The sequence below is a fragment of the Artemia sp. Qi Xiang Cuo genome, chromosome 1 (assembly GCF_049724085.1).
Source record: "Artemia sp. Qi Xiang Cuo chromosome 1, ASM4972408v1, whole genome shotgun sequence".
Taxonomy (NCBI): Eukaryota; Metazoa; Arthropoda; class Branchiopoda; order Anostraca; family Artemiidae; genus Artemia; species Artemia sp. Qi Xiang Cuo.
Window position 1 is genome coordinate 39,297,991 of NC_142794.1, and position 27,399 is coordinate 39,325,389.

Consider the following 27,399-nt stretch of genomic DNA (forward strand, 5'->3'; position numbering starts at 1 on the left):
TATAGCGTCTTTTGGATTAGTTCGAATTTTCCCTCAAAATTGGAAATGGAGAAGGGGGGTAGTAGTAGTAATTGAAGCAGTAGTGTTAGCATTCAAATGTTCCCTTTTTGATCGTCCCCCTTATATCATTTCAAGAAAGTTCCAAATTACCATACCCAGTCATTCATGAGTCAAACATGCATATCTTTCTCAATAACATATACTATATGTAAACCATGAACGAATTGCCTAACTTACAGCCCTTATCCTGAGGACTTTGTGCAGGTTTACATCCCCACAGACATAACTACTGTACTTTTCAACAATGCTGAACAAAACAGTTCTCTTAAAATTTTGATCTGATGTGTTTTGGAAAATGATGGCATAACTTACAACCCTTGCCCCCCAGACTCTGGGGGGGGGTCAACCCCAAAAACCTTATTATGTGATCTTAGGACAGTTTTTGAACAAATGGATATCTTTCTATCGGAGGCATTTGGGAAAAATAGACCGTAAGGGGGGGGGGGCTAGTTGCCTTCCGATCACTTTGACTCTTAAAAGGGGTACTAGAACTTCTGATCGCCTGCCCAATGAGCCCCTTCCGTAGTTTATACGGCCACCCTTTCTATAAGAAACCTTATATACCCTCAGGGCATAACTTACAACCCTTGCCCTGAGGGCTGTGGGGGGGGGGGGGGGTTGTCATCCACAAAGACATAATTTCTCGACCTTTCAACTACGCTGAAAAAAATGCTGATTAGATGTGTTTGTGGAAGTGATAGGCCTGGGGGGAGGGCTGGTTTCCCTCCAGTTTCTTTCGACTATTATAAAGGGCATTAGCCCTTTCGATTTTCAATGGAATGAGCTCCCTTCGAAGTTACTATCACAACTCCTTCTATACGAAGTGCCCTGATCTAAAATAATAATAATAATACCTTGTGCACACATCGCTCTTTACTTAGGTAGCGCTTTTGCGCTGCCTATGATTTCAATTTGTAAAATCTAATTTTGTGCATTAAAACCTGTGAACCTGAAAAATTTGCCTGATTTTTGAAAAAAGTTGAAAAACACCGAAAAGTTAAGTGAACTTACAATATGTAATATAGTAATCACATGATTAATATATATATATATATATATATATATATATATATATATATATATATATATATATATATATATATATATATATATATATATCGTCTCTTACGACGGTAACGTCTCTTATCGAGTTCTCTTACGACGAACGTCCTATCTTCTTTTGTTTGTTTTTTATTGTATTCCATTGTTTTGTTATTTCTCTAAATAAGGATAGTAAATGATTATCTTACCATCCAGAATTTCAAAACCTCCGTCACTTTAAATAATAATGTCCACTTATCAATGTACCTTTATTAAAAGACTGGTTAATATAATTAACAATAATTATTATTATAATCAACTACTAATCTGGAGTCTTCTTCATTTCTATTAAAAATCCGTCATGCGCTTGTTGCTTCGACATCGGAACCCTGATGTCTTAGTACATCTGGAGGCGGAACTTTCTTCTCACAGTAGTTGGATAAATGCTGAGCAATAAGCAATTTTGTTTCTTTAATGGGGGATAAGGCCAGAAAACCTCCTTCCCTCTTCATTTTCTCATCAAAAAGAGCTTACAGTTAAAGTAATGAAAGATATATTCCACATCCAGTATAGATAGATTTATTTTACACGAAAGCCCATTTGGGCCATGGTGACATACACAAAACAAACGAAAAAAATACAGCAACAAAACATAAACTGAAAAGACACTAAAACTGATCATTTAAGAAAATCCTCGTGATACCTCATACCTACCCGGACGAACTTTCCAATATTATTTATATTTGAGTAACACCTACTTCTCAAAATTTCCAAAATCTAATATGTCCCTCCGACCTCCCTACCAAATATTTCCAAGCGCAACTCTCTCAACTCCCTGCATTCCCCTAAACAATTATGCAAAGACTCATCCATCTCTCCACACATAGGGCAACTGTAAGGACCATCCCTCAATCTGTCCCTCCCTAAATATCTCCTACGTTCTCCGAGAGGCATAAAGTTCTCCCTCACATACATTACCCATTTCAAATCTACCGGAGCCAATTTCATTTTTAAGTAAATTTCTTGGCCCCAGTTCTCCTTGACCTCCGCATATAGCCCAAGGGATGGCGAGGTGGCCTTCTCAGCTTGCCAAACCTGAACTTCCTGAGACTCTAGCCAAATAGCAACTAACTTAGATACAGTCCCTACCATATATTGACATGGGGTCTAATTCCTTTTTTTAATTCTAGGCTGTTTGGAACGCGACAATGTTGCAGTCGGAGGACTTGATGAAGGCTGCAATGGCTATGGCAGCGCGTTCCAAAGAAAACCCCTCTTTCAGTAAACTTTGAAATTGTAATGTTTGGTTTTAAGAACTATAAATTGGTTTAATTTCGGTAAACGTTTATTTCTTAAAAATAATCGACTTGAGTATTCACTGCTGTTACCTACTTTACTCATTTCAAAGAAAAAGACGCTAGTTCTATGCTATATATTTTGCGAGAATATTTTCCTTCTTCTTTCTTTTCTATGATGGGATTTCTGTTTCAGCCCAGTTTTTGGATTGAATAAGAAGTGTGTTTTTTTTTCTTTTACAATTGGTGTAATCTTCGTCAAGTTTGCATTGGCATGAGACTCACAATGTTGCCATTTTTGTATCAAGAACGTCCAGCTTGATTTGCTTCAGGATGGAACACAAAAAGCCAAAAAGAAAACACCTGAAATAGGCGAATTATATGTAATAGGAAAAACTGTACAAATCTCTGGGTTTCCATGAGGGCATAAGTCCGAAGATTCCCGAATACCCCCTCCTCTTAAGTATACTTGTCTTTTTCAGTTCCTCTAGATTTATCCTCTTTTAACTGAAACAACTAGAAAAATACAGAGCGAAACGCAACAAGAATTCGAACTAATGTAAACCACTGACCTCAGAAAATAACAAGAATATAATTCTTAACTATACAAATTGAATGTGGACCAAACTAGTTTAAATGGTTTAAGAACATAAATCATATAAAAAATAACCAGCCCTTGGTTGTTAAACAATTGGAGGAGAGGTGAGTATTTTGGAGATACTGATTAAGACTGAAGAGGGCATTATTTTGGGTGAGCCACATAGAGCTGCAGTCGTCCTGACATACACACAGGGTTGTCACGAATGGCACAAAAGTGTTATTTTAGCACTATTTCATCATGTGTAGCACGCGTTACATTGAATGTAGCACTTTTTATCTTATATGACCAAATTGGAAAAATAGACATATAAAATGCAATTACGTGATGTGTCTCACTTCGAAATATGTGTCAAAACATTTTGTATGCATGACAATAATCTAAATAAATTTAAATGTGGGATATGTGAGTGCGCGTATATTTTCTCATTCGTAGCTCTGATCAGATCAGTTTATGTTTTCGTTTTTTTTTACATTAGAAAACATTAAGAAAAACTGAGGTGAAGACTAATCTAAGTTTGCGCCACGACACGCGGGAACAATTTTTTGACCGTAGCACCGAAAGTCGCTGTGTAGCACGCAAATTTGGGGGCAATTGTAGCACTTTAGAAACTGACCTTAGTGGTAAACCTGCATACACATTCAGCGTAATAGCAAGCCAAACCATCCTTGTTTAAGAAAACTTTTATCGTTTCATAAATGCACAAAATTAAACATGAAAAAGAACATATAACTAATTTTACTTTTGGTGACTGGCTTCGACTTTTCAGCCTATTTTCGGAGTCGTACTTCTTCTTTCAGTAGGCCATTTCTCTTCATTTTGAAAACGAAAAAAAAGACGCAAGATTCAGTGCTGGCTATTAGAATTCATTAATTTTAAGGTTATGGTTGCAGCGGTAGCTGCAATCTAGTAATGAACGAACCACGGCCCATAGTAACCAAAGCTTAAAAACACGTTTAAAAGAAAAGATGACTAATGAGAAAAAATTTACATTTGTAGCTGATTCAGGAATGGTATCTTTTATCTCAATTAGTCTTAAAAGTAAACTAATTATTAGCATTGTATTTATATAAGGCTCAATCATCACAGCGGGAAGAACAGAGGCATTATCTTTGTTTTTAAGGGTAGGACTTAGAATTTTCCTTGGGCATAGGGGAAAACACTGCACATCAGGGTATTACAATTAACCCAATTACTTATTAATTTTCGAACCTTAACGGGAATGTACCCTAGCAATATCCCAATTGGCGATCCTATGAATTTCAGTTTTTTTTTTGTTTTTTTTGTTGTTGTTTTTTTGCAATTGTATACTTATTTTTCTGACTCTCTACTGCTTTACTAGATAAGCTGATCTATAATTACTAAAGAATAAATAAAAACAAATTAACTAAAATCCATTGAAGTACGATGATAATTTGACTAGATAAAGCCTTCCTAATATCAGTAATAAAAAGAAATTCTAAGAACATTCCTGACACCTAATATCGGTAATAAACAAATTCTGGGAACAAACCTCACACCTAGTATCGGTATTAAAAAAATTGTGGGAAAATTCCTGACACCTGATATCGGTAAAAAAAAAAAAAAAAAATTCTGGGAACATTCCTGACTAGCCCATTGTGTCTCACTTCCTTACTCATAGGAAAAAAAATCTTTAGCCCGAAAGGCTGCGGTCATGAGACTCCAGCCACTTTAATTTCAATGTTTCTTTTGTTTTAAGTGAATATAATTTTTAAGGGGCTCAGAAATGTTTAAAAAAAGGATTACAAATAGGTAGGCTAATACCAAAATGATATTCTAACTGAAAATTCAAAACCTTATCCTATGGCAATGATAACATATTAAGTGACTTTGTACTTTATTAGGCTTATAGGTTCACAGGGATATTAAAGAAGAGGGCTTATAATTATACTTTGAAAAAAAAAGTACCATATACAGAATTGATGAATTACATGAAAGATATGAAGAATCATAGAAACATGTTAAAATCTTGACATTTGTAAGGAAAGGGGCTTTGAGTCCCCCCCCCCCCCATCCCCATAAATCCTTATGTTTGTAATAGCTCACCCTATACCACCAGTTAATACATTTTGTTCGCTTGTTTAATAAAATTTCTTCATATCATATAAAATAAACGGATATAATGTAGAACATAAAAGAAATTTTTATTTTCGAGGTTTTGTAAATTTGGAATGAAACAGTCACGGAGTAACGCTTGACTAAGCGGTCGAGTACACATTTTTTTGAGTACACAATCTTGATGTCAGGTGACGCTGAAGCACTGCTGATTATTCTGCTAAAACTTCAATGTTTTTAAACAATTAACTATAGGTCTCTTCAACTCGAAATAAAGTAGAAAATTATATTTTCTTGAAGTTTTGAGCGGTTATATATGCTTTTAGCGGTCCGGTGTATATACATATGCAGTCAAAGATATTTCTGTCTATTTATTTATCATATATTTATCCCTTTTTCCATCAAAACCAAATATAAATTATTTGGAAGCATGAGTACAAATGTGATCAAAAAATTCCAATTAAAAAAAAAAACTGTAAATGTGACATATACACAAAGATATATATTACCTAAGAAAGCGTGTCAAAACCATTTTAAAAGAGTTTAAGAATATGTTCAGTGAAATTATTAGCAAGAAAGCTTTAGCCAACTTCGCCAGCTTTACCTCAGTTCCTTCCACCTGCTAAAGCCTTCGGCCTGCAGAAGGTTCATTCCATGATGTTCATTTCTGTTTTTTTTTTTTTTTTTTACCACTTTCTGTAGGCTTCGTCATTCCCATGGATTCAAAATTATACCATTCTCTGCTCGCTCGCTCCTTTGAGGTCACAGAATTAGCCTTGCAGTTGTAATGCTAGGTTATTATGCCTAGTTTATGACATCACTGCATGTTTACAGACAAACATATCCAACTATCACATTACATTATGTATAATCAGGAGTATGGTAATAGCTGCAACCTAGTAAATAGTAGTAAAAGAATCAGCTCTACTGGCTTTTTGAGACACTTTTCAATAATTCTGACCGGGAATAATGGGTGTGTCCGTGGCCTTAATAAAAACCAAGAGGCGAATTCGACCTCATTGTCAGTTTTTGGCTGAAAGTCGAAAACAATGAACCAAAAAGGCTTAAAAGCACATTTACAAACGAAAAAAATGATTATTATCAATTAGGAGTATGAAATGATAATTTTTATTATGAGAAAAATGGTCGTGCGCAGATGGAATCCCCAGGGTCCTCCCCCAAAATCCTATGTTTTATAAAATTTCTTGGCACTTCTTACGCAAATTGTCAAATACATTCTCACTCTTTTTTATTGACCACTCCCGGTATTTTTTTAAATTATCCCCCCCCCCCCCGTCCCGTAAAAAAAACTCTTTGGTACTAGGAAAGTCAAATGCTCCCTTATAGCCCGGCTATCAGGAAATATCCATCAACAGTTAGTTTTCCCTCATCAAAATAGCATGCTGTAACCACTATAACTCACGCTATTTATGTTTATGATTCTGATGAAAAATAGTGTGAATTTCTTAGTTATAAAAATTGAAATCTTGCAAGATACCCTATTCTGACATTACTAGTTTCCTCCGGCGGTACATTGTTCAAACAGACTAACACACAGCCAGTGCTGTCACGTGGGAGCATTTCCCATCCCAAGATTTGTTTACACCCCCCCCCCCTCGATGTTGAACAAATCTTTTATGGTATTTTACATTGTAAAATTGCTTTTTTGGGGTACTTTCATTGAAAAAAAAAAAACACATGCACCTCTCCAGACCTTGGAAGATACATTTTGCCACTCCCCCCTCTTATTTTGGTGAATTGACGCCAATACACACTGCCGTCTTGTTCGAGTGAATTATTATTTATAAGTTGCATAGTAGTTTGTTTTTTATGACTTTTCACCTCTACGGTTGAATAGATGCAGATTTACATACGAAATTCAGCATCTGGTGCAGTTTTTGAACATATGTAGTGAAAAACTCGTGTAAGTTCTCAAGTCTTCATTACCTTCATATAGTATTTAAAACTCTTCACACATAATTGGCTTTGGCCAATTTTGCCGTTATCAACGTGAACACCACTTAGCGTTTTGGAAAACTATTGTAACCCCACGACACAAGGAATTTTAGTGTGAGCTACTGATCATAGAGTATGAAAAACTCATGAGTAGAAATTGACGACAGTGTCAAAAGGAAAAGTACCCGACGGCATCTAGAATTTGGCAATTTTGTTGCTTTTTACCCAACCTTAAGCTATAGCGTACTTGTCTTTTCACGTATGTTACAATGTGGAAAAGGATAGAGAAAGGAGACTTTTATAGCCAAGCAACCTAAGTAGCTTAATATCAACTAGTCTACTTAACTTGCCAAGATTCTGTCAACATGACTAAGGCCTAATTGTACAGAATAGATTTCGACTTAAATAATTCATGAAAATCAAAAGAATATGGATTAAAACAAAGTTCCTGCTTTAGCGTATAAAATTACAGCACGAAAATGAAGAGGAGGGGGGGGGTGTCCTTTCCGAAACATAATTGGTATTTAATGAGCATCCACTAGAATTTATTTCGTTTCAATGGGACACCAATTTAAATTTTTCTTTAGCATCAAGTTTTAATAGATGGCATAGGTTCCCAAAAACACGTATTGCACTCCCGGCCGAAGGCATGGAAACAGGAAATCGGTACCTGCGCAGCGTAGCCTCATTGCACAACATGCGAAAAAGTTAGTTAGTTTATAGGTTCGAAAAAGTTAAAACATATGAAGGAGGTAACATTATAGTTTTTAAAACTTCACTAATTAGTGTCAATAACAAATTGAAATGCGAAATTTATATCAGTTGGATCTTTGGTAATTCAACACGGAAAGATAGGAATTAAAAATACTAGCATCAAACACAATTTGATGCTAGAACACCACAATAAAACCACAAGTGGTGTTAATTGATGAGGGGAAAATATTTTGAAAAATATCTTTGAACTGCTAACTGAAAAATAGTTTGAACTGCTTACCGAAAAAAAACGTATGTTTTCATTATCTTTACAATAAGACTTCATTCAGCGAAAGTCCACACTCTTTAGAGCCACCGACAAATTACTTTACGGGACATAATTAAGTTTGGTTTTTACTTTGATGGGAAAGTTTTCTTTAAATTAATCAGAAACGTTAATTTATTTTCCTCTGCGTTGGTCTAGGGGTAAAAGATTGCTATTGGCAAAAAGTGTCCTAACTGATTTATAAAGCTAGAAAAGGCTAGGGGAAAAAAATGCATTTTTCAAGTTAGCTTATTTTCAGAAATATTTAAGTTGGATCTGGATAAATTTGTAATCTGCTTAATTAAAAAAAAAACGTATTTAAGCATAGTTCAAAAAACAAATCTTTTTTTATAATAACGTATTCAATTTTATTCGTCAATATCGTATCTCAAAAACTATATAAAACTCCTCATGAAAGAAAAAGGCACTTCTTTATAACAGCCAATAAAACTTGGCTCCAAAACGAACTAAACAAAACCGGGAAAAACTAGTCTCCTCATAAATACGAATTACGAATGCGAAATGAGAAGTACTAAAAAAATTTAGATAAGCGAGTAAGAAATAAGAACCAAAAAGTGAAAGAAGAAAACGGAGAATAAAGCACAAGAACTACGAAGGGAAACGCAGATCCATTCTTCAAGCAGATCACTTTCAAAATGTTCCATAGTCTAGAAAAGAGGAAACTAACTCAACGCACAAATAATTGAAACTTAAAACAACGCAAAACAAGTCTTAATTTTTTTAACTACTAATTTGAATCTCGAATACGTCACAACAATTAATGAATTATGAACGAGACATGAGATATTAATACCGAAGCGAAAAAAAGAGATCATTTCCTCTAATTCTGTGGTAAAGAGTGTGTCAATAGATGACGTATTTTCAGGAGCCAATCATATAATGCCAAACGCATTTGCCCCACCTTTTTAAAACCTGAGTGGCTGTAAAATCTTCTTAATTCATTTTCAAGTCAGTAAAAAGAACAAATCTTGGAAAAACTACAAACTCCCTGTCATTGCTTTAAAGAGAGTTTTGACCAGAAACTTCTTTGGTGGGGTGTTGATGTTAAAAAATATTTCAATTGAGAATTTTTTAGCGTTTTAAGATCGCCCGGGATGAAAAAAGCGAAAATGTTGGTAAACAACCAGCATTTTTTAGTGTGAAGGAAGATGGTGGGGATTAAAACCAATAAATAATTTTCGTGCTGTCTCGATTTAAAATAAAAATATTAGATACAATTTTCTGCTTCCTATCCAATAGCCCGTCACATTTTATTTCCCCTCAGAGTTATAAACGTCCTTTTATCCTGTTTCTAAATAGTTATTTTATCTTGGCTACATTTTTATTACATAAAGTGTAACATGTATTTGGTAAGTTCATTTAATAGTATGAACTCATTCTAATATATGAAATGGTTTTTTTTCTTGATCTTATCCCAGTGAATTTCTGCATATAGTTTCTGCTCTTTTGTTACATTTTTAAGTATTTTAGTCCAGTTTTTATTTTTATTTTAGTCCTATTGTTTAAAATGTGTCCAAAAATATGCTACAAGTACCCTCAGGCGTTGGAGAAGAGTTCAGTAGGGTGCGTGTTGCACCAAAATAGCTCCTTAAAGATAACAGGGATTTGTGGCGGGGCGGGCCTAACTGAATCGAGACTCAGGCCTCAAAAGCACATCGCTTCCTAACTCGAGATGGCTGAGCACTTCCTAGTCCAGGCCAGAATTGGGTCTTGGTGACACCTGTATTCGGAACCGCAGCAAGCAAAAATTGATTATTATTATTATAAAACCATATTCAAGGGAATAAACACTGCCACAACCGAGTTTAAACTATAATCCTTGAATTCATATGGAGAGTACCGTCATCGCTGGGTTGTAAGAACTAACATGCGACTTTATTGACTAATTGTGATTCTTTTTTTTTACTAATATTTGTCACTCTTTATATGACAAAAGTATATATTTTTATTCAGAGAAAATTCAAGAGAAGAGTTGCCATTTGAAGCTGATTCAGGGTAGCTAAACTATTATTCCTATTAATCTTAATGGTAATAGTTCATTGGAAAAACAAATCTACGATAATTTTCAAAAAGAACCTGAAACCCGTCGAAAATCACGTTAGATTAAAATAAAAACTACACCATTGGAATCACTCTAGCGAAACACTCCGAATAGAATAATTACAGTGCCCCATCTTCAGCAACAAGGAAGATCACTTTTTCACATCTGAATCAATGACGTGTCTCCCTTTTCTCCTTTTTTTTTTTTTTTATTTGAAAAAGGCACTATGACGATTTGCTTTCAATAAGCTTTCTTTCAAGATTCTAAGGCCCCTAGGTCCAGTTGTGGCGTAGTGGGTTTGATCTCAGATGGTAATACAGGACCCAGAGATTGAACCCAGCGGTAGCAGCAAACTGGAGGGCCGACGCAAGGACCTTACTAGTCAAGAAGCGTTGTTATTCCGATGCAATGTAATGCTACGACTACTAGTTCGGTAAAAAACACCCTTTCCCCCTAAAAAAGAAGAAGAGATAAATCAATGCTTCTCCAATGCGAAAAAAGGTATTTTTCTTGCTGTTCGAGACAGAAGACTGTAATTCTCCCAAATGGAGTTTTCGGCTGGGGTGATTGAAAAAGTAGAGATTTTATTCCAATCTGACACCATTTTTGAGCTGTTTCAGGCTCTTTCTCAAAATTCCAAAATATTTTTTCACCGCTAACATCAATTATTGAGATTAGCCATAATAACAATTACCATTCCTGAATCAGCTACAAACGGCAATTTTTCGTCACTTAACAATCCTTTTAAATACCTTTTAAACTTGCTATTATTACGGACCGTTGTCCGCTCTTTACGAAGTTGTAGCCACAGTTGCAACCTGGACATAAAACTTTTTAGCCAACTTGATATGAGCAAAACCCACGGTAATTAAAAAAGGAAGATAAATTTAATTTTAAATCTCAGTTTTTTCCACAAAAAATTAAGTTTTTCAGCGAACTTAAAACTGTTTGAAACTTACAATGAACACAAGTTGTTGCTTTGTAGTTTATGCAACATGTGCTTACTATACTGTTTCGAATAAACTGACTCCTATCGTATTCATAGAATTATGTAAAACCAGTGGCACCAGTGTAAAACCATATGGGGTCGTGGGTTCGATTCCCACACCTGACAAATTTTCCAGCGCTGTTAGTTCAGAGTTCAGACGACAGAGCGTTGAACTTTGAATCAGAATGTCAAGGGTTTAAGACCCTTATCGGGCATTATTTAATTACCCACAATACAGTGGAGTAAGGAATTTTCCGTAATTCTGAAGAATGCGAGTTCAACGCACTCTGGCTGAAATCTGAGATTGAATTGTTTTTTTTTTAGACCTGCGCGCCAGTTAAGGACTTTTCCCTGTTCTGTTGCGTAGGTTTTGTGTTTCCAGGAAAGCATAAGTTTTAGCAAAATCTACAAATGCAACGAGATATCACAAGTCTGTTTAATTGAACCCATATTGGAGATGCAGGTCGCATAAACTGCGAAGCAATTTTTTTGTTCATTTTGAGTCTCAAATTCGCTGCTTATTTACATCAGTAGAACTTTGCTCTTTAAAAAACAAAGTAAGGGTAAAGACTTTATAGATTAGTTTATTGTGACAGAAGTGGTCATGGCATTCGTGGGACTACGGTTGCGGGAGTAATTGTGGTTAGATCTATATTTAAATCAAAAAGAGAGGGGCCGAGAGAGGGAGAAAAGAGAGAAATAGAGACGTTTTGATGTAGGGTTCTAGAACAAAAAATGAGAGGTAACTATTCTACATTTGCATGATTTTTTTTTAACTTACCGAAGGTAGCATTCAGATCAAAACTCTTCTTCTCAGTCAAACTGCGGGGATTCCCATTCCCTGGCATAGTCCGCAGAACTGCTTGAGAGACTTTGGGAGTCGCATTGGAGAACATACCAAATTGAAAGGATCCCATGGTGCTTCCTTGGAGTCGACGCTCTGAGGCTGGGGTAACCCTAGGATTCGAACCACTTTTCAAGCGATTACCCAGGGTACCAAACTCTAATCTACGACGGTAATCCTCGTTTGCTGCCTATTGAACTAATCTATTAGAAATGCCTCGTTTCAAGTCTCTGTCATATACATGTCATACGTCATTACCATTACGCAATTTACCATTACGCAGTTTAAAGAAACCTAACAAAAGAAAACTGAGTCACCACATAAAAAAAAGCTGAAATAATGCTATAACAGAGAGTAGATACTTTGAGGAGTCTTTGACAAAGTATTAACAGTAAGTTGTTGAAGCTTAGTGCAAAATCTCTATTTGTTTCGCTGGATTTCGTCCCAAGTAGCTGGTTTTCTTGAGAGGTACAAGTTGTGACCATGAACGTACCCTTTTTCTCAGATTAGAAGTTCTTCTTGGAATAAGGCAGACCCGTTATATTGGCTTGAGGATTATCACAAGGGCAGATTTAAGCTTTTAATTTATGTTGCTTCAGAATCTCTAAGATTTTCTTTAAGAAACTGTTGCATCTAATCTAACTTAGGATAAAATATACACCTCCTACAAGTAACATAACCCTTCAGTGAGCATGTGTAATAGAAATTCAGGAGGAGCTTATAACTACCTAAATCTGACAAGTTCCAAGGCTGCACAATACCCAAGAAAGGCCAATAACGGCATTTTGACAAAAAAAACAATAAGTATGTTTTAGGGGAAATGATATTTTTTGGAGGAAAGAGGGAGGGGGTGGGATGAGCAAGAAAATATTTAATATTAGACAAGGTAGTAGAGTAACAACATGTGGAGTTATTTTCTGTGCTTCTTAACATATGCAGGGTGGATGTTTATTTTTCACAGTGCCAAAGATGTGTATATAGACAAAACGCGAGGCACGAGACTAAACTGTATTTTTTTTTCTTGTTTTTTTTTTTTATAGCGAACAAAAACAACATTCAAGTTTAGGGTGCTACGCTTATTCCCTCCAACCTCCTCAGAGGAAAATTCCCACTCACATATAAAATATAGCTGCCACAGAGGAAGTATGACAGATAAAAATTATAGAATGTGGAATATTCTACCAATATTATAAAATATAGGCAGAATATGGGGTGTGGAACAGGGGTCAGCAACCAAAGACCCGTGTAATTTTATTTTTTATTTTTTAGATCAAACATGCCCCCTTTTTTCTCCAGTATAAAATCTATCTGCAAAGAATTGACAGTTCGCATAAGTTACGGCCTTTATTCCACGGGCTCTGGGGTTATGTCATCCTTAGATGCAGATTTATTGGTATTTTTAATAATTCTGAGCAATACGGGTACCTCGAAATATTGATCAGATGTCTTAAGGATTTATAAAAAGACCGAATAACTAAGTAGGTTCTAGAGCGGGGCTGGTTATTCACCAATCACTTTTGACGATGCATTGAAACTCTCCTTTGACGTTTCTTTTCTTTCTTTATTTCTTTACTTATTATATTATCTCTTAAATTAGCCCCCATCGAAAAATGTAAAAATAAATACTGTAAGATATTCTACGCTGCATATTCTGCCTATATTTGGAATACAGATAGATTATTAAAAAACAACCCTTTTTCTTCTTTATCTACATTTGTCACACTTTTTCTGTATACTCTACCACGCGGGTGAGGGGGGAGATTTTCTAGGGGCGGAATTTTCCGGGGGCGGATTTTCCCATGTGGAACTTTTTTAGGGGTAATTTTCCGCGTTGAGAATTCTCCGGATGAAAATTTCGAGGGTGGTTTTTTTCGGGTGAATTTTCCGGGTGAATAAACCAGACTCTCAAAATTAGACATTTATTACAGAAGAAGATGCAATGAAAATACAAGTTAAGAGAGTCTTTTGCCATAAAGAGAATAATAGAGATATCTGGTTTTAAAACTTTTTTATCGTTTGAATTCATTCCACTTTCTTAAAAATCTTATTTTGGAAATACTATCTTCCTCACGACATCACTGAAAGGCAGCACGATTTAAACCTGCAGCTTTTTTCTTCTTTTTAGGCTTGTCAGCTTAATCTTTACGTATTTTTTTTTCATTTACACAAACGATTTTAATCATTAAAAGCTTGACAAGAAACCAAAAGGGCCATTAACAATATTTTAGTGAAACAGGTTTTTTTTTACTCTGATCCGGAGGAGGTAGACAGAGCGCCTTGACACAGAGGATGACAAAGTACTGAACCTTCTTGAGGAGTTTTTGTATCTCTCACTGATTACATGGTGTATGTACACCCCCAATGCATATAGGATATGGGCACTATACTACTGACATATATTGCAAATATTACTGGAAATGATAAAAACTGAGAGTAAATTTGAAAACAATACCGTTACTGAAATGAAACAAAATCTAAAGCACTACATCTTTGATATTTTATTGGAGTTATTTTTGACGGCAGAGATTTATTAGTTTTCCAAAATAACGAATCCTTCAATCAAACCAAATACATAAGCTTTTACAAAATAAATAGCTTTGAGGTTTTAGGATCTAAAAATTCAACTATGGGGCTCTCATATTAATTGATATTCTCTTGAAAATTAAATGAATAAAAATCGACGCGTTTTTGAAATTGAGGCGAACGACTTTTTTGGTCAACTTCATAATCTCGAAGAGACGGCTGAATAAACGTTTGGATTTTTCTTACTAAAGGGTTTGTTTACACGCCATACTAAAAGGCGTGCAACGACGTCCCTTTTTTAGCCATTAGAAATGAAACACCTAATTTTCAACAATGTACTCATCCTGGGAAGCATTAAGGTGCTTCCCAATCAGAATTTTCCATTAATTCATAGGATTTGCAATACCTTGTTGCAGACAGGGTCGTCAATTTTATACAAAAACGATGTTTTTCAAAACCTAGGGGTAGGGGATAATACCCCCTTCCCAATTTGTACCCCTGGTTATAAATACAGGAGGCTCTTGGATGTAAGGAGTTCTGTAACATTGTTGGCAACATTAATCCTGTATCTCGAGCATTGTTATTTATATCTGCAACTTTTTCTGACTTTTTTTAGCCTGTCAACGTAAATTTCAAAGCGTGAAGCAGGTCGTCCGCGGTTGAGCTGGGAGGATGTCATAAAGAAAGATTTAAAGGAAATGTGAACTTCCTGGGAGGGTGTAAAGAAGGAGGCTTTGAATAGATTGGGATGGAGGAGGAGCGTGCGTAGCTGTGTTGGCTTCTGGCCGCTTGGTGCTGCGGTGAATTTATGTAGTAGTTGTAGTATATAGCAGGCAATCCGATATTGGCTTAAAATAATAAAGCTACGAGAAAATAGATTAGCTAGGGCAGCGTATGAAGAATTACCAAGTATAAGGAGCCAGACGAAAAGGCCATTTCATGTTACAAAGCTGCTTGATGGGGCAGGTTTTTTTGTATTTATGGAATGATAACATGGGCCCAAGAGAAGAAATAGCAGGTCTTTCCAATTAGAGTAAGACTAGAATAGCATGAAATTCAGAAATGGTGGTGTGAACTAAGTCTATACAAGGGTTTAATATTATATAGTCAAGTTAAAACCTAGATATAGAACAGAAGTTTACCATTAGTATAAAATCACCGCTAAATTTTCTTAGGATATGGATCCAGTTGAGAGCAAACTGTCCGACAGTAGGGGGTGGGAGCATATTTTGGAAATTTAGGGGAACTACTGATGCAAACAAAAATTGCCCGCTTTATGAGGCTGAGAAGGATGGTTTGGGCCATTTCCTCTTGAGATGCCGTGACTCGAAGTAACCCGGAACTGGAGGGAAAACTTTGATGAGCCGCTTCTTGGCATCCTTACATCAGGAACTCCACAAAAATTGTTATGGTGGGAAATTTTGTGCATAGTGTTTAGCTTCGATTTTAACCCTTTTGTAGTTAGATGGATGTAATCACAACTTTTTTATATGGTCTTCGGGTCCTCCAATACAAATTATATAATATTATTACTAATATGGGGCACTAGTATAATCCTATTTATGTCAAGTGACATTTTTGAGACGTTTCAGTTTTTAATTTATTTTTAGTTTGCCAAACATTGAAAATATGGCTCGTATAGACATACAAATGTGCGACCCTTGCACTTTTCCAGGGTGCGATATCGGCGACTAATCCCACGTTACAAGAGCAAAATTAACTATTTCTTTTTCGAAGGATGACAATGTTCCAGTGCAGAAGGGTGATCGGTGATCTGACTAGGGATCATCAGAGAAATACACGCTATCCCTTATGGGTTTCAGCGCTTTAAGTTCCTGACTTATGCATAGCGGCGCGCCTGCCATAAGTTATTGAATATGGTATCCCAAGACAGATGAACCTCGTAAAAATCATGCATTAAAATACCCATCAAGAACTAAAAAAAATACAAACAAAAGGAGATTCGATGTATCCCTGTTAGCAACAAACTAGTGAATGGGCACAAAAGAAATTTTAGAAAATGACCTATGTTCAAGAAACCAAGGGTAGCTTAGAAAATAAATTGTTTTATTGGTTGTCGGGAAACCGTTGTAAAATTCAGCAACCTTCCAAGCTGACACGGATACAATATGCCATTTGAATAAAAGAACTCAGATTAGAGAAACAAAGAAAAACTATAAAAAAACAATATTATTTGATAGCATTTCCGTATTTACTTAAAAGTTCATTATATTGGCAACCAATTTTTCTTAACTGCCACGTTATTTTTCATATCTATCGCTAAAACCCATATATTTTCAGCATTGTCTATTCTTACTCTCAAAGCAATTTGCATTGAATCACCACAGATCCTTAGAGGTTAAGCGTAACCCTCATGTTTATGCTTATACTGATAGTAAAGGCAAGTTGCCTTGAATTTAGCTTTTGAATTACGACAGATCCGCAAAGGCTTGCACCTTTGCACAGAGCACTACTATTAGACAGAGGTACAAAATAGACTTTACAACTGTTTCTGAGAACAACTCGATCACATCAATTACATCATATTTTTCCTGAGGAAGAAGATTAAATAGTTACCAATGAGGCCTAAGTGTTTTAACCATGAGAACAACTCGATCACATCCATTACATCATATTTTCCAAGACAAACCGAGGAAGAAGATTAAATAGTTACCATTAAGGCCTAAGCGTTTTAACTGGAGAATAACTCGATCACATCAATTACATAATATTTTCCGAGACAAACCGAGGAAGAAGATTAAATAGTTAAGGCCGAAGCGGTTTAACTCGAGAATAACTCGATCACATCAATTACATCATATTTTCCGATGCAAACCGAGGAAGAAGATTAAATAATTAAGGCCTAAGCGGATTAACTCGAGAATAACTCGATCACATCAATTACATCATATTTTCCGATGCAAACCGAGGACGAAGATTAAATGGTTACCATTGAGGCCTAAGCGTTTTAACTTGAGAACAACTCGATCACATCAATTACATAATATTTTCTGAGGCTAACCGATGAAGAAGTTTAAATAGTTACCATTAAGGCCTTAGCGTTTCATCTTACCTGTAATTTCTGATTTCGTCGCGTCTTCTCCGCAATAATTTTTGTCAACTCACTAACCTGCTTCTGTAGTTTTTCAACATCATGGACTCGATCTATTAAAAAATAAGGGTAAAAACAAACATTATGTAATAAAAAAAACAGCTACAAGGAGAGATAGTAGTGCGACAAATTACAGATATCAAGACTGATAAGATAGCTCACAAGATAATGCATTATCGTCCATCAGAGGCACAGACATTAGATAGGAAAACTTCAAGACTAGTTAAAGCAAGAAAAATATCCACCGGGAATAGCTAAAAGAGAATCATGTTTAGTCTACCATCGTTTCGTCTACTACTTCTCTTAGCTTAAGAGAAGGTATAAAATATAATCTTTACAGATGAAAAAACTAAATTTTCAGGATTAGCGGCATATTACCAGATGATGGCACTGTAAAACATGGTATTAAAAAAAAGCTCAAGATACATGAATTTCGTAACTCATTATTCTCTTTTCAAATTTCTTTTCAACATGGAAGGCCCAGAACTACTCATTTCTAAAAGGAACTATCTATTTGAACAATCTGAATTCAACATTTAGAATAATCCTTTTTCACATACTAATACTCAAGACTCAAGATTTTGTGAACAAAATTAATTTGAGGGGAAAAATATTATCGAACTAATGGGTCGAAGGCCAGTGAAAAAAAAACAACTTTCAACAGACTTAAGAGACCAACAAAAGAGATTTATTAACATTGAATCAATTCGCATGATTTCAAATCATCCTGTAAAAATGTAACTAATGACATTAGTATACTACAGGCTCTTTGCAGCCAAAAAAGACCGGCGGCTATTACTGTGAGAGGTTAGGTCGTCATTCGTTGCTTGTTTCTCTAAGTGCAGTTGATTCTGTTTTTTAAATTTTAATTGTGCTTTATCCTCTGTAAACAATGTTAATATCAATACATTCCTTGCTTTCATGGCTGTTATAATAGGTAGACTGAGGCCCCACCACTCTGAAACCAAATTCTGGGCAATTGTCTTTGATATAATATTATTTTTTATTTATTTGGTTCTCTAAAACAAGGGTCCCATAGGCAAATATAAGGAATAATGCACTTCTTTATTTTATATTTTCTAAATTGTGCTGCTTCTTGGCAGTTCCAAAACAACTAGTCGCCCAAAATAGAAACTCTCACTGCTTCTAACTTTTTTTAAATTCTGACTTTGTTGGCAAAATATTGTCATCCATTCTCAAACAAAAAAAGTCTACAACTAGAAATACTCATGACAAGTGTGTACTTTTAATTTCTTTACCTAGCTAACCCCGCCCATACCCCCCACCTGAAATCTTGCACTATGATAGGTAATTTTCTTTCTCACATGACTGCTATAAAAAGATAGACTGATGCCCCCCCCCCCCCCGAAACAAAATCCTGGATACGCCACTGTCCCAGACCTTAGCGTTTTTCTCATCTTTTTCAAATCCACATAGTCCTTCCTATCTATTGGGTTGGAATCGTTTCCTAGAAAAATTTTCTTCACTTCTCAAAAAAAGGGTCATTGCAATATGGACAGGTTTCCTCAGGAGTTTAAACCGTACTTTATAATGTCCAACTGCTCTGTTATTTGATTGGAATATCATTTTGCTTCTTGCCTAGTTAAACTCTTGTAGATATTTCTCTCTTGCTTCCAGTTTGTTCTTCTAGTGACAAAAATGTTTTCCCTTATTCATTATTTATTATCTCTTATTGGGGGAGCCAGGTTGATTGTCCATTTTTATCAGATCTTCAGAGCAAAAGTTAAACCTCACAACAACCTTTCAATTTTTTCTTCTCAATTTCCACCCTGCACCATCAAGCTGCCTGGTGTCAACACAGCTGTACACGCCCCTTCGCCCCAATCTATTCAAAACCTCACTCCCCCCCTTCTGTGACGTTCCAATTTCCTTTAAATCCTTTCTTTTGACCTGTTTCAATGCATGCTTCATGTATTTCATGCATTCCATTGGAACTACAAAAAAGAAACCTGCACATTGACTAATCTACTTTTTTATTTTGATTGTGTCCACCATCTTCACAAATAATTGAGGAGTTGGAGCCTTTTTTGGGACCTAACCGGAAAAATATCCCTATTTGTCCCTGGATGTCACATAGCCTCATTGTCTCCTCGTATCGTAAAAACAAATTATATAAGTTAGCCTGTAAGACCAGTAGTGAAATTGACCTATCTAATTATAAACATTATAAAAACTTATACACTAAACTCATCTGTGAAGGGAAGAAAAATCATTATTATACAAAAATTCTCAATTGCAAAGGAAACCTGAAAAAGATTTGGTCCACCATTAATGATATACTTTCAAAAAATACAAAATCAAAATCTATACCTATTCGCCTTAAAGACACAAATGGTAGATTAATTGACCTCTTAAATGCACCTGATGCATTTAATAATTATTTTTCTAATGTTCCTCATACTGACTCCCACTCCTCCTCACAGGCTGTATTCCCTTGCTTCAATTTTAGATCCATGTTTTTTTGCCCAACTGATAGCAATAAGGTACTTCAAATCATCGGTTCTCTCCCTATTAGTTTTACACCTGACTGTCTTGGATTAAGTAATAAGCTCCTGAAGACCATATCTCCTTTTGTTGACGATCCCATCGAGCACATTGCCCAACTATCTCTAACCCATGGAGTTTTCCCTGATTTACTAAAGTTAGCCCTTGCTATTCCAGTTCTTAAAAAGGGTAATCCAACTGAGATAGGTAATTATCGTCCAATCTCAATTCTTCCTGTTATATCCAAAGTGCTCAAGAGAATCATCTTCAGACGTCTGTCTCCCTTTCTGTTTGACAGTCAGCACTCCGTATCCTTGATTTCTCCACACCAATATGGCTTTAGGCCGAAATTCTCAACTTCTCATGCTCTAATTGACGCCACACAGTTCATACGCTCACAACTCGACCTTAAAAAAACTGTATTGGGCTTGTTTTTGGATTTTTCTAAGGCCTTTGACATGGTCGATCATAGTATTTTAATAAGTAAATTAAATAGTTATGGTATTCGTGGTGTTCCCCTCTCTTGGTTTGATTCTTATCTATTTGGAAGGATACAGAGTGTGAGCCTGGGTGGAGTATACTCTCAGCCCTTACCTGTTCGGAGGGGTGTCCCGCAAGGCTCCGTTCTAGGCCCTATTTTATTTCTCCTATATATCAATGATCTTGTTATAGACCTGGGCCCTTCAGTGTATCCTCTATTATTTGCTGATGACAGCAACTACTTTATAAGTGGCACCAATCTACTATTGGCAATAACGTCTGCCCAAGTCCTTCTGAACAGAGTCCAGGCATGGTGCCTTGCGAATAACATGACCATTAATAGCAGAAAAAAGTCAAATAGTATTATTCAGAACCCCCTACAACAAAAAAGTTATTCATCCTGCTCTTGGTCTCAGGTACTCCTCCGACATCCTCCCACAAGTGGAGGTTGCCAAGTTTCTTGGTGTATTTATTGACTCATGCTTGTCATTCTCTAATCATATTTCTTAAATAACAGCAATAATTTTGAGACAAGTAGCTATGATTAACTGTGTGAATTATTTTCTTCCTCCTGACATCCTAGTTACCCTCTATTATTCCTTTATTTTTCCTTACCTTTCTTATTGCGGATCTGTTTGGGGAAATACAAAACGGTCCTTCACTAAAAAACTCAAATTTGCCCAAAACCGTGCCATTAAAGCAGTTTTTCGGCTTCCCCGTCTATATCCAACTCGTGATTTGTGTTCAGATTTTGGAATAGCTCCACTTGATCAAATCATACAAAAACTAAACTTATCGCTTGCTTACTCTGCTTTCCACAATAATCTTCCACCTCAACTGCTAACCTATTATAATGTTAATAATTCGGAAGCCCACTGCCTCCGTTCATCCAATAGAGCCTTTAAAATTCCTAAATGTGTTTCAAGTGCTGCCCAGCAATCTCCCATTTACAAATCAATGGAACAAAATTCCCTCCAGTGTTGAACTTGCCACAAGTTTTTGCAAGTTGTATAAAAATGTAACAAAACTTGATATTATAATTTAATTTTTCCATTTTTAACCAATTTGTTCTAATTAGTAATGTTTTATTCTTCTATTATTTTTTTTTCTCAGTGTTACTTTAATTTTTTTTTCCTTTTTTGGTCCTTAACAAGTTATCTTCTAGGATCTTTATTGTTATTGATGTTTGTGTTATGTTTTTATTCAAATAAAATTGAATTGAATTGATTGTACTTATTGATAGTTTTTTTGGTTGAAATATATCTTAGACCTATCTTATTTACCCAGGCAAATAAAGTTATTCACTAGTTTGATTATCTTGTATTCGTACATCATCTCTTCCTCAGTGGCGAAATTTCGACAAAATCCTGAGGGGGGGAGGGGGCACAGTTGGAGGCAACTTTTCAAGATCAAGTGAAAATGACAGTGAAAAATGGAAAATGAGTCATATATTACCATAAAGGCCAAAATATATTAAATAAAACTGACCAGTTTCTCTGGATACTTGAATTATGCAGGCTTATCTTAATTTTGACAAGAATTCTTGCAGAAACTAAATTTCAGCTGGGGGGGGGGGGGGCAAAATGATGTCTGGAAGAACAAACTTGGGTCTGGAGAGGCAGTTGCGCCCCTCCAGACCCATATATATATATATTAATAGATATATTAAAAGATTTTGATTATTATGCTGATTGCAAAAATATAACATTCATTCAGTTTAGTGTTAGCCATCAAAAGCTACAAACCTTGGAAAATTGCCTGATTTTCGAAAAAACAAGAAAACACCCCTTAAAAGTCTAGGAATCTTAATGAAAATCATACCATCAAATTTGGCATATCTGAGAACCTTATTGTGGAAGTTTCAATCCCCCATCTGCAAAATGTGGAATTTTTTATTTTTGCCAGAAGAAAAATCACAGAAGCGCAATTGTTCGTATTATTTTTTTCCAGGGATGATTGCATCAAACCAACAGTCCTAGAATATCGAGAAAGGACTCATTCAAACGGAAATTAAGAGTTTTAGTGCCCTTTCTAAGTGACCAAAAATAAAAGGGGTTGCCCCCTCTTCAAGACCTCACTCTTTATGCTAAGGTTTGATTTCTTGTCCCAATTCTTTAAGAACTGACTACTGAAAAACAAAGGCTGTTTAATTAGAATAATAAGTTGTTTTTTTTAATTCTATAGAAAAATTTAACATAAAAAGCCAAGTCTTGAGAAATTAGGATAGAATTTCATTCAAAATGTTTTCCGGTGTCGACAATCTTATAATGAATAGAAGTCATTATAAAACTTTAATTGTAAAAATTATTGCTGATCAGTTAAAAGGGATAGAAACACAGTTCCTTAAATGTTCTATATTAAATACTGATTCCAAAAAGGTAGCTTGGATTCAAAAGTTGTTTTGAATTGACTTAAGTCAGATTGATTGCCTGCCATTTAAAGCTCAAGAGGAATTTGTTGAGTTTTCCAGTGACTCAAACTTAAAAATACAATTTCCAAAAAAGACCTTGACAGAATTCAGGTTCGGAACTAGAATTGGATTTCCCAAATTGCTGATTGTTGAATCATCTTCTGCCATTCAACATAACATATTTATACTAAGTTATTTTCTCACCTCTAACATACATTAAATCCCAATATCTGTTCATTGCTAAAAAATGTTGAAGAAGTCTTCAACAAGTCAAATGTGACAAACTTCAGAAGTCAAATGTGACAAACAAAAACCACCATTGAAAAACATGGACATCCACCACATGGCTAATAAGGTAATAAATTTTATTTGTGATTTAAATGTATTTTATATTTATATTGAGGATGCAATTCTATTTATATCTTTCCACATGCGGGGGGGGGCGGTATATATTCTGAGAATATTTAGGTTCTAATAAATTCATGAATTTCTAATAAAAGCTGAAAAAACAATTAAAGAAGAAAAGATAAAGGCTCTCCCCTGCAAAATGTATTAACTAGTATCATTCTGCATATCATGGAGTAAGAATTGTTTTCTTAATAAGGTTCCTTATGTCCAGCTGGACTCCTAGGCATAAAATACTGGTTGGCCAGTTGGCTAATTTAAAGATTTGTATATATATACATTGTCAAATTAGCCATCTGGTGGTATCCCGAAAAACATGGACCGTGAAAGAAGTACCAGTTTAGCCCTTTCATCTCAAACCAGTAGCTTTTTCAACCAGGATGAAGTTATTGCTAACAAAAAATACTATTATCCATCTTGCTAGGTTTTCATGCTATAATCTTTATTTACTTATTCAACTAGATGGATATTCTGCGAACTTAATTAAAAAAGAAATAGATTTTTTTTTCTTACTTCCTGATTTTAGACTTCGGACTTATCTAGCATGTTCATATTTTAAATATTTCCTTCTCAATGCCATCTAGAATAAAAAAGGGCCTAGATGACGTAACTGATAACAAGCTCATAAATTATGCTGACCTCAAGAGTTTCGCTCAGACTGCCCCATTTTTTCAATTATATGGATAGATCTTTATTGTTAATAAAAAAGTCACACATCCATAATAATAAATATAATAGCAACTATTAATTTACAAAAGAACAATTCAGCTACGTATACGAGTTGTGATTAAGTACATTAACCAGGAAAAAAAAACAGGGGAGAAACAAAACAAAATATGAAACGAATACATCCGATAAACGTTTTTAACTTAATACACTCACGTCACCAACCTAAAGAATCCCCCCCCCCGAAAAGAAACCAAGCTAAGTAGGGGAGTAGTACATGATTCCACATACTCAAATAAACACCAGACCCAATCCGAGGACATCAACTCCAAGGAAAACCGTGGAAAACTCATTTATTAACAAGAAATTCTCTAATAAATTTGTTGAAGATACCAAACAAGTGGCAGCTCTACACAGAATCTGGGAGAGTGTTCCAGATCATTGTATAAGCTATAAAGGGATTAAGTCAGACAGTTTTTAAGGAGTGTAAGGTTTTCTAAAAGTTATCGGAAGTGTGAAGACAATAAGTCAATTTCTCGGAAATAAAAGATATATTACTACATAGGGCAGCAGGAAGCTGGCCATGCAACCTTAAAAAATTGAAAGAAGCACAAGAAAGATAATAAAAAAAAACAAGTCAAGCAAGGGTTTAAGTAGGGAACAATTAGTGTCTTGTAAAAGAGCCTTTGCTTTATCATATAGTTTTGAAAATGGCTTCAGTGCCAAGGGAGAAGTTGACATACAAATAATATAACAGTATGAAACATAAAGCTGAAATAGGCTGTAAAATAGGATTCTAAGAATTGACGCTGGAAATTTTTCATTTTAATGAAGTCAATATAATGATTGAAAGAAGGATTTTCATCAGGCACGATGCCTAGGAATTGAACGCATCAATCCCTAGGTCTACTAAAGGAGCCCCTTGATATGCGTATTTCATTTAAACCAGAACAAGCCCTTGAAACTCTTGAGAAAATAAGAAAACATGACTAAATTCCTAGACCATTAAATGTGACAAGACCAATCCAAGCATCTAAAGCAAACAGGATTGAAAAAGTATTTGAAGTATTGATAAATGAAAATGAAGAACAAAAAATATAAGGATAGAATCCTTACGAAAACGACAATTAAAACGAGTCAAAAACGAAAGTGAAGAACAAATAAATAAGTGGGTAATGGATAAGCGGCACCGAAAATTGCAACGACTCAAAACGAAAATGATGAGTAAAAAAATGTACGGTTATGAAATAAGCAGCCAGCGAGAATTACAATAGGGTAAAACGAAAGCGAGAGACAAAAAATGCGGTTACAAGACATGCGACAACGAGGATCAGAACAAATCAAAAATGAAAGTGAAAAGAAGTAAATATGTGTTTAAACGATTTGTGATAGTGAGAACAAAGAAAATGTAGTTGGAAGATAAGCAGAAGTGAGAATTACAAACGGCAGGGAGAATCAAAATTGTAATAAATGAAAGCGAAGAACAAAAATTGCGTGATTAATCGACACTCGAAAGCAAGCTTCATAACATGTGAAAAATGAAAGTGAAGAACAAAGAATTGTGCTGTTAGAAGACAAGTCAAAGTGAGCAACAGAACAAGTCCAAAATGAAAGTGGAGAAGAAATAAATATTACGCTAGAAGAACAACACCGTTGTAATCTTCGACGTCAGCACACGGTGATGCAAAACCCACTAGCTGTGGATGCAGGATTGGCCAAGGCGGGGAAGGGCTAGGCGTTTCGGGGGGGGGGGGGGGGGGGGTGTGAAAGCACAGGGGGCTATGAAATTCCCCCCTCCCGTTAAGGTGGGGGGTCTGCCCCCCCCCCCCAAAAAAAAAAAAAAAAAAAAAATCAAAATTTAAGTGTAAAATGACACATTTTTTGGCCGTTTTTAACTCTTTATTAACCAGAGTTTAGAGGCAAAAAAAAAATATGGTTTGACTCAAGAATATTGACTTAAAAAATAAGAGTATTTTAAAGCCATTAGAATTTTTTTTTGCATTAACATATATTATCTGCCCCTTTGACCATAAGAATTTGAACGTTGCCAGCTATTACCTTTTTATTTCAAGTACGGAAATACTTTTAGTACCGCACTCATTTTATAATTTTTCAAATGATTGAGTTTTAAAATAAGCCTGTATGTACATTTTTAGTTATTCTACTTTATAATAAGTTTCTATAATGCATTAATGCATTACCTATTATTCAAATTTTTAGCTGGTTTACTCTTATCCTGAATTTAAAGGGTAACAGTTCAAACAAAGAAGTAAATTGACTTTTTAAAAGGACAGAATAATGTAAAAAAAAGTATTCAAACGAAACTTTAATGTTACAATTTTTTTTAATAGTACAATGCTATGAATAAGTTTTTCGATGGCCCGATTTGATAAACACATTCGTCTTGGTTTTGACTGACTAGGATGATGTAAGAATTTATTTACATCGATTTGCCTTTGCTTATGAATTTGAGCCAGTGCAATCCCATTCAATCAGTTTTCTGTCATGGTTGACCTGAGATAGGTTTTTATTCTTCTCAGTGAAGAAAAACTCCGCTTGGTCGAGGCAGTTTTGACCGATAACATAGCGAATATATGTAACAAAATTGCTACGTTTGGAAAGAAATCTCTGTCACACTTTGACAAAGCAATTTCACAACTTTGTGGAAGATTCTTGGGGATTGCCGATTTTCAATGATGAAGCAGAAATGTCCTCATAGTAGATACTGGCAGCTTAAACAAAGACTAACATAACGCCACTAACGTAAAAAAAGAGCCCTCAAATCACAGAATCGTGCAAACAATCATCACAGACAAGTTAAAACCTAGATAATATAGGACGTATTCAACAATTAAATGCCGCTATTTAATTTTACACGCTTAAAAATTAATTTTATAATCTTAAATTGTAAATGTTTTCGTCTTTTCTTGAAGTAAAAATCAATCATTAAAATTACTTACCTTTGATGTCAAAGGTTTGAACAGAAGCACTCGTTGATGGTTCATCCGTTTTTGCCTCAACACTAATCATAATATCTTTGTCACATTCTTTACCTTTTTGTCATTTATTAACATGAGAAAAATGTCTAGGTAACTTTTTCATCGTTCAAAACTCACTACTGCATGATCACCGACTGAGCGAGCACTGAACACCGAATGAAGCACTAGGACACTAGTGTTGCCACTAGAGGAGTGTGAGGTGCAGGTGAATGACCTTGGCTAGCTAGAGAGTAAATGACCTTGGTCGGGCGCGTGGATTCCTCTTATGTTCGGCAACCGAACAAAACAAATTACCCATTTTATCTAGTGCAAATTGGATACCCAAAGGGGGGGGCTATAGCTCCCTCCTAGCCCCTCTCTG

General features: G+C 35.4%; 2 protein-coding genes across 2 annotated transcripts in view; one reads left to right on the forward strand and one right to left on the reverse strand.

The window, feature by feature from the left end:
• The window catches only part of LOC148956296 (delta(3,5)-Delta(2,4)-dienoyl-CoA isomerase, mitochondrial), a 57,775-nt gene extending 55,332 nt beyond the window's left edge, over window positions 1-2,443 (forward strand). Inside the window, exon 7 of the mRNA XM_089102942.1 lies at window positions 2,292-2,443. Within this exon, the coding sequence (XP_088959068.1) occupies window positions 2,292-2,393 (102 nt within the window). The 3' untranslated portion in view covers window positions 2,394-2,443. The remainder of the gene's footprint in view (window positions 1-2,291) is intronic.
• A 152-nt stretch (window positions 2,444-2,595) lies between these two features.
• LOC148956297 (uncharacterized) lies at window positions 2,596-27,069 on the reverse strand. The gene is made up of 5 exons (XM_089090312.1): window positions 27,000-27,069; window positions 23,887-23,907; window positions 17,535-17,626; window positions 11,876-12,128; window positions 2,596-2,759 (listed from the first exon to the last, which is right to left on the reverse strand). The coding sequence occupies exons 1-5, from the start codon at window positions 27,067-27,069 to the stop codon at window positions 2,725-2,727; spliced, it is 471 nt and encodes a 156-aa protein (XP_088946438.1). The 3' UTR covers window positions 2,596-2,724.
• Between the last annotated feature and the right edge of the window lie 330 nt (window positions 27,070-27,399).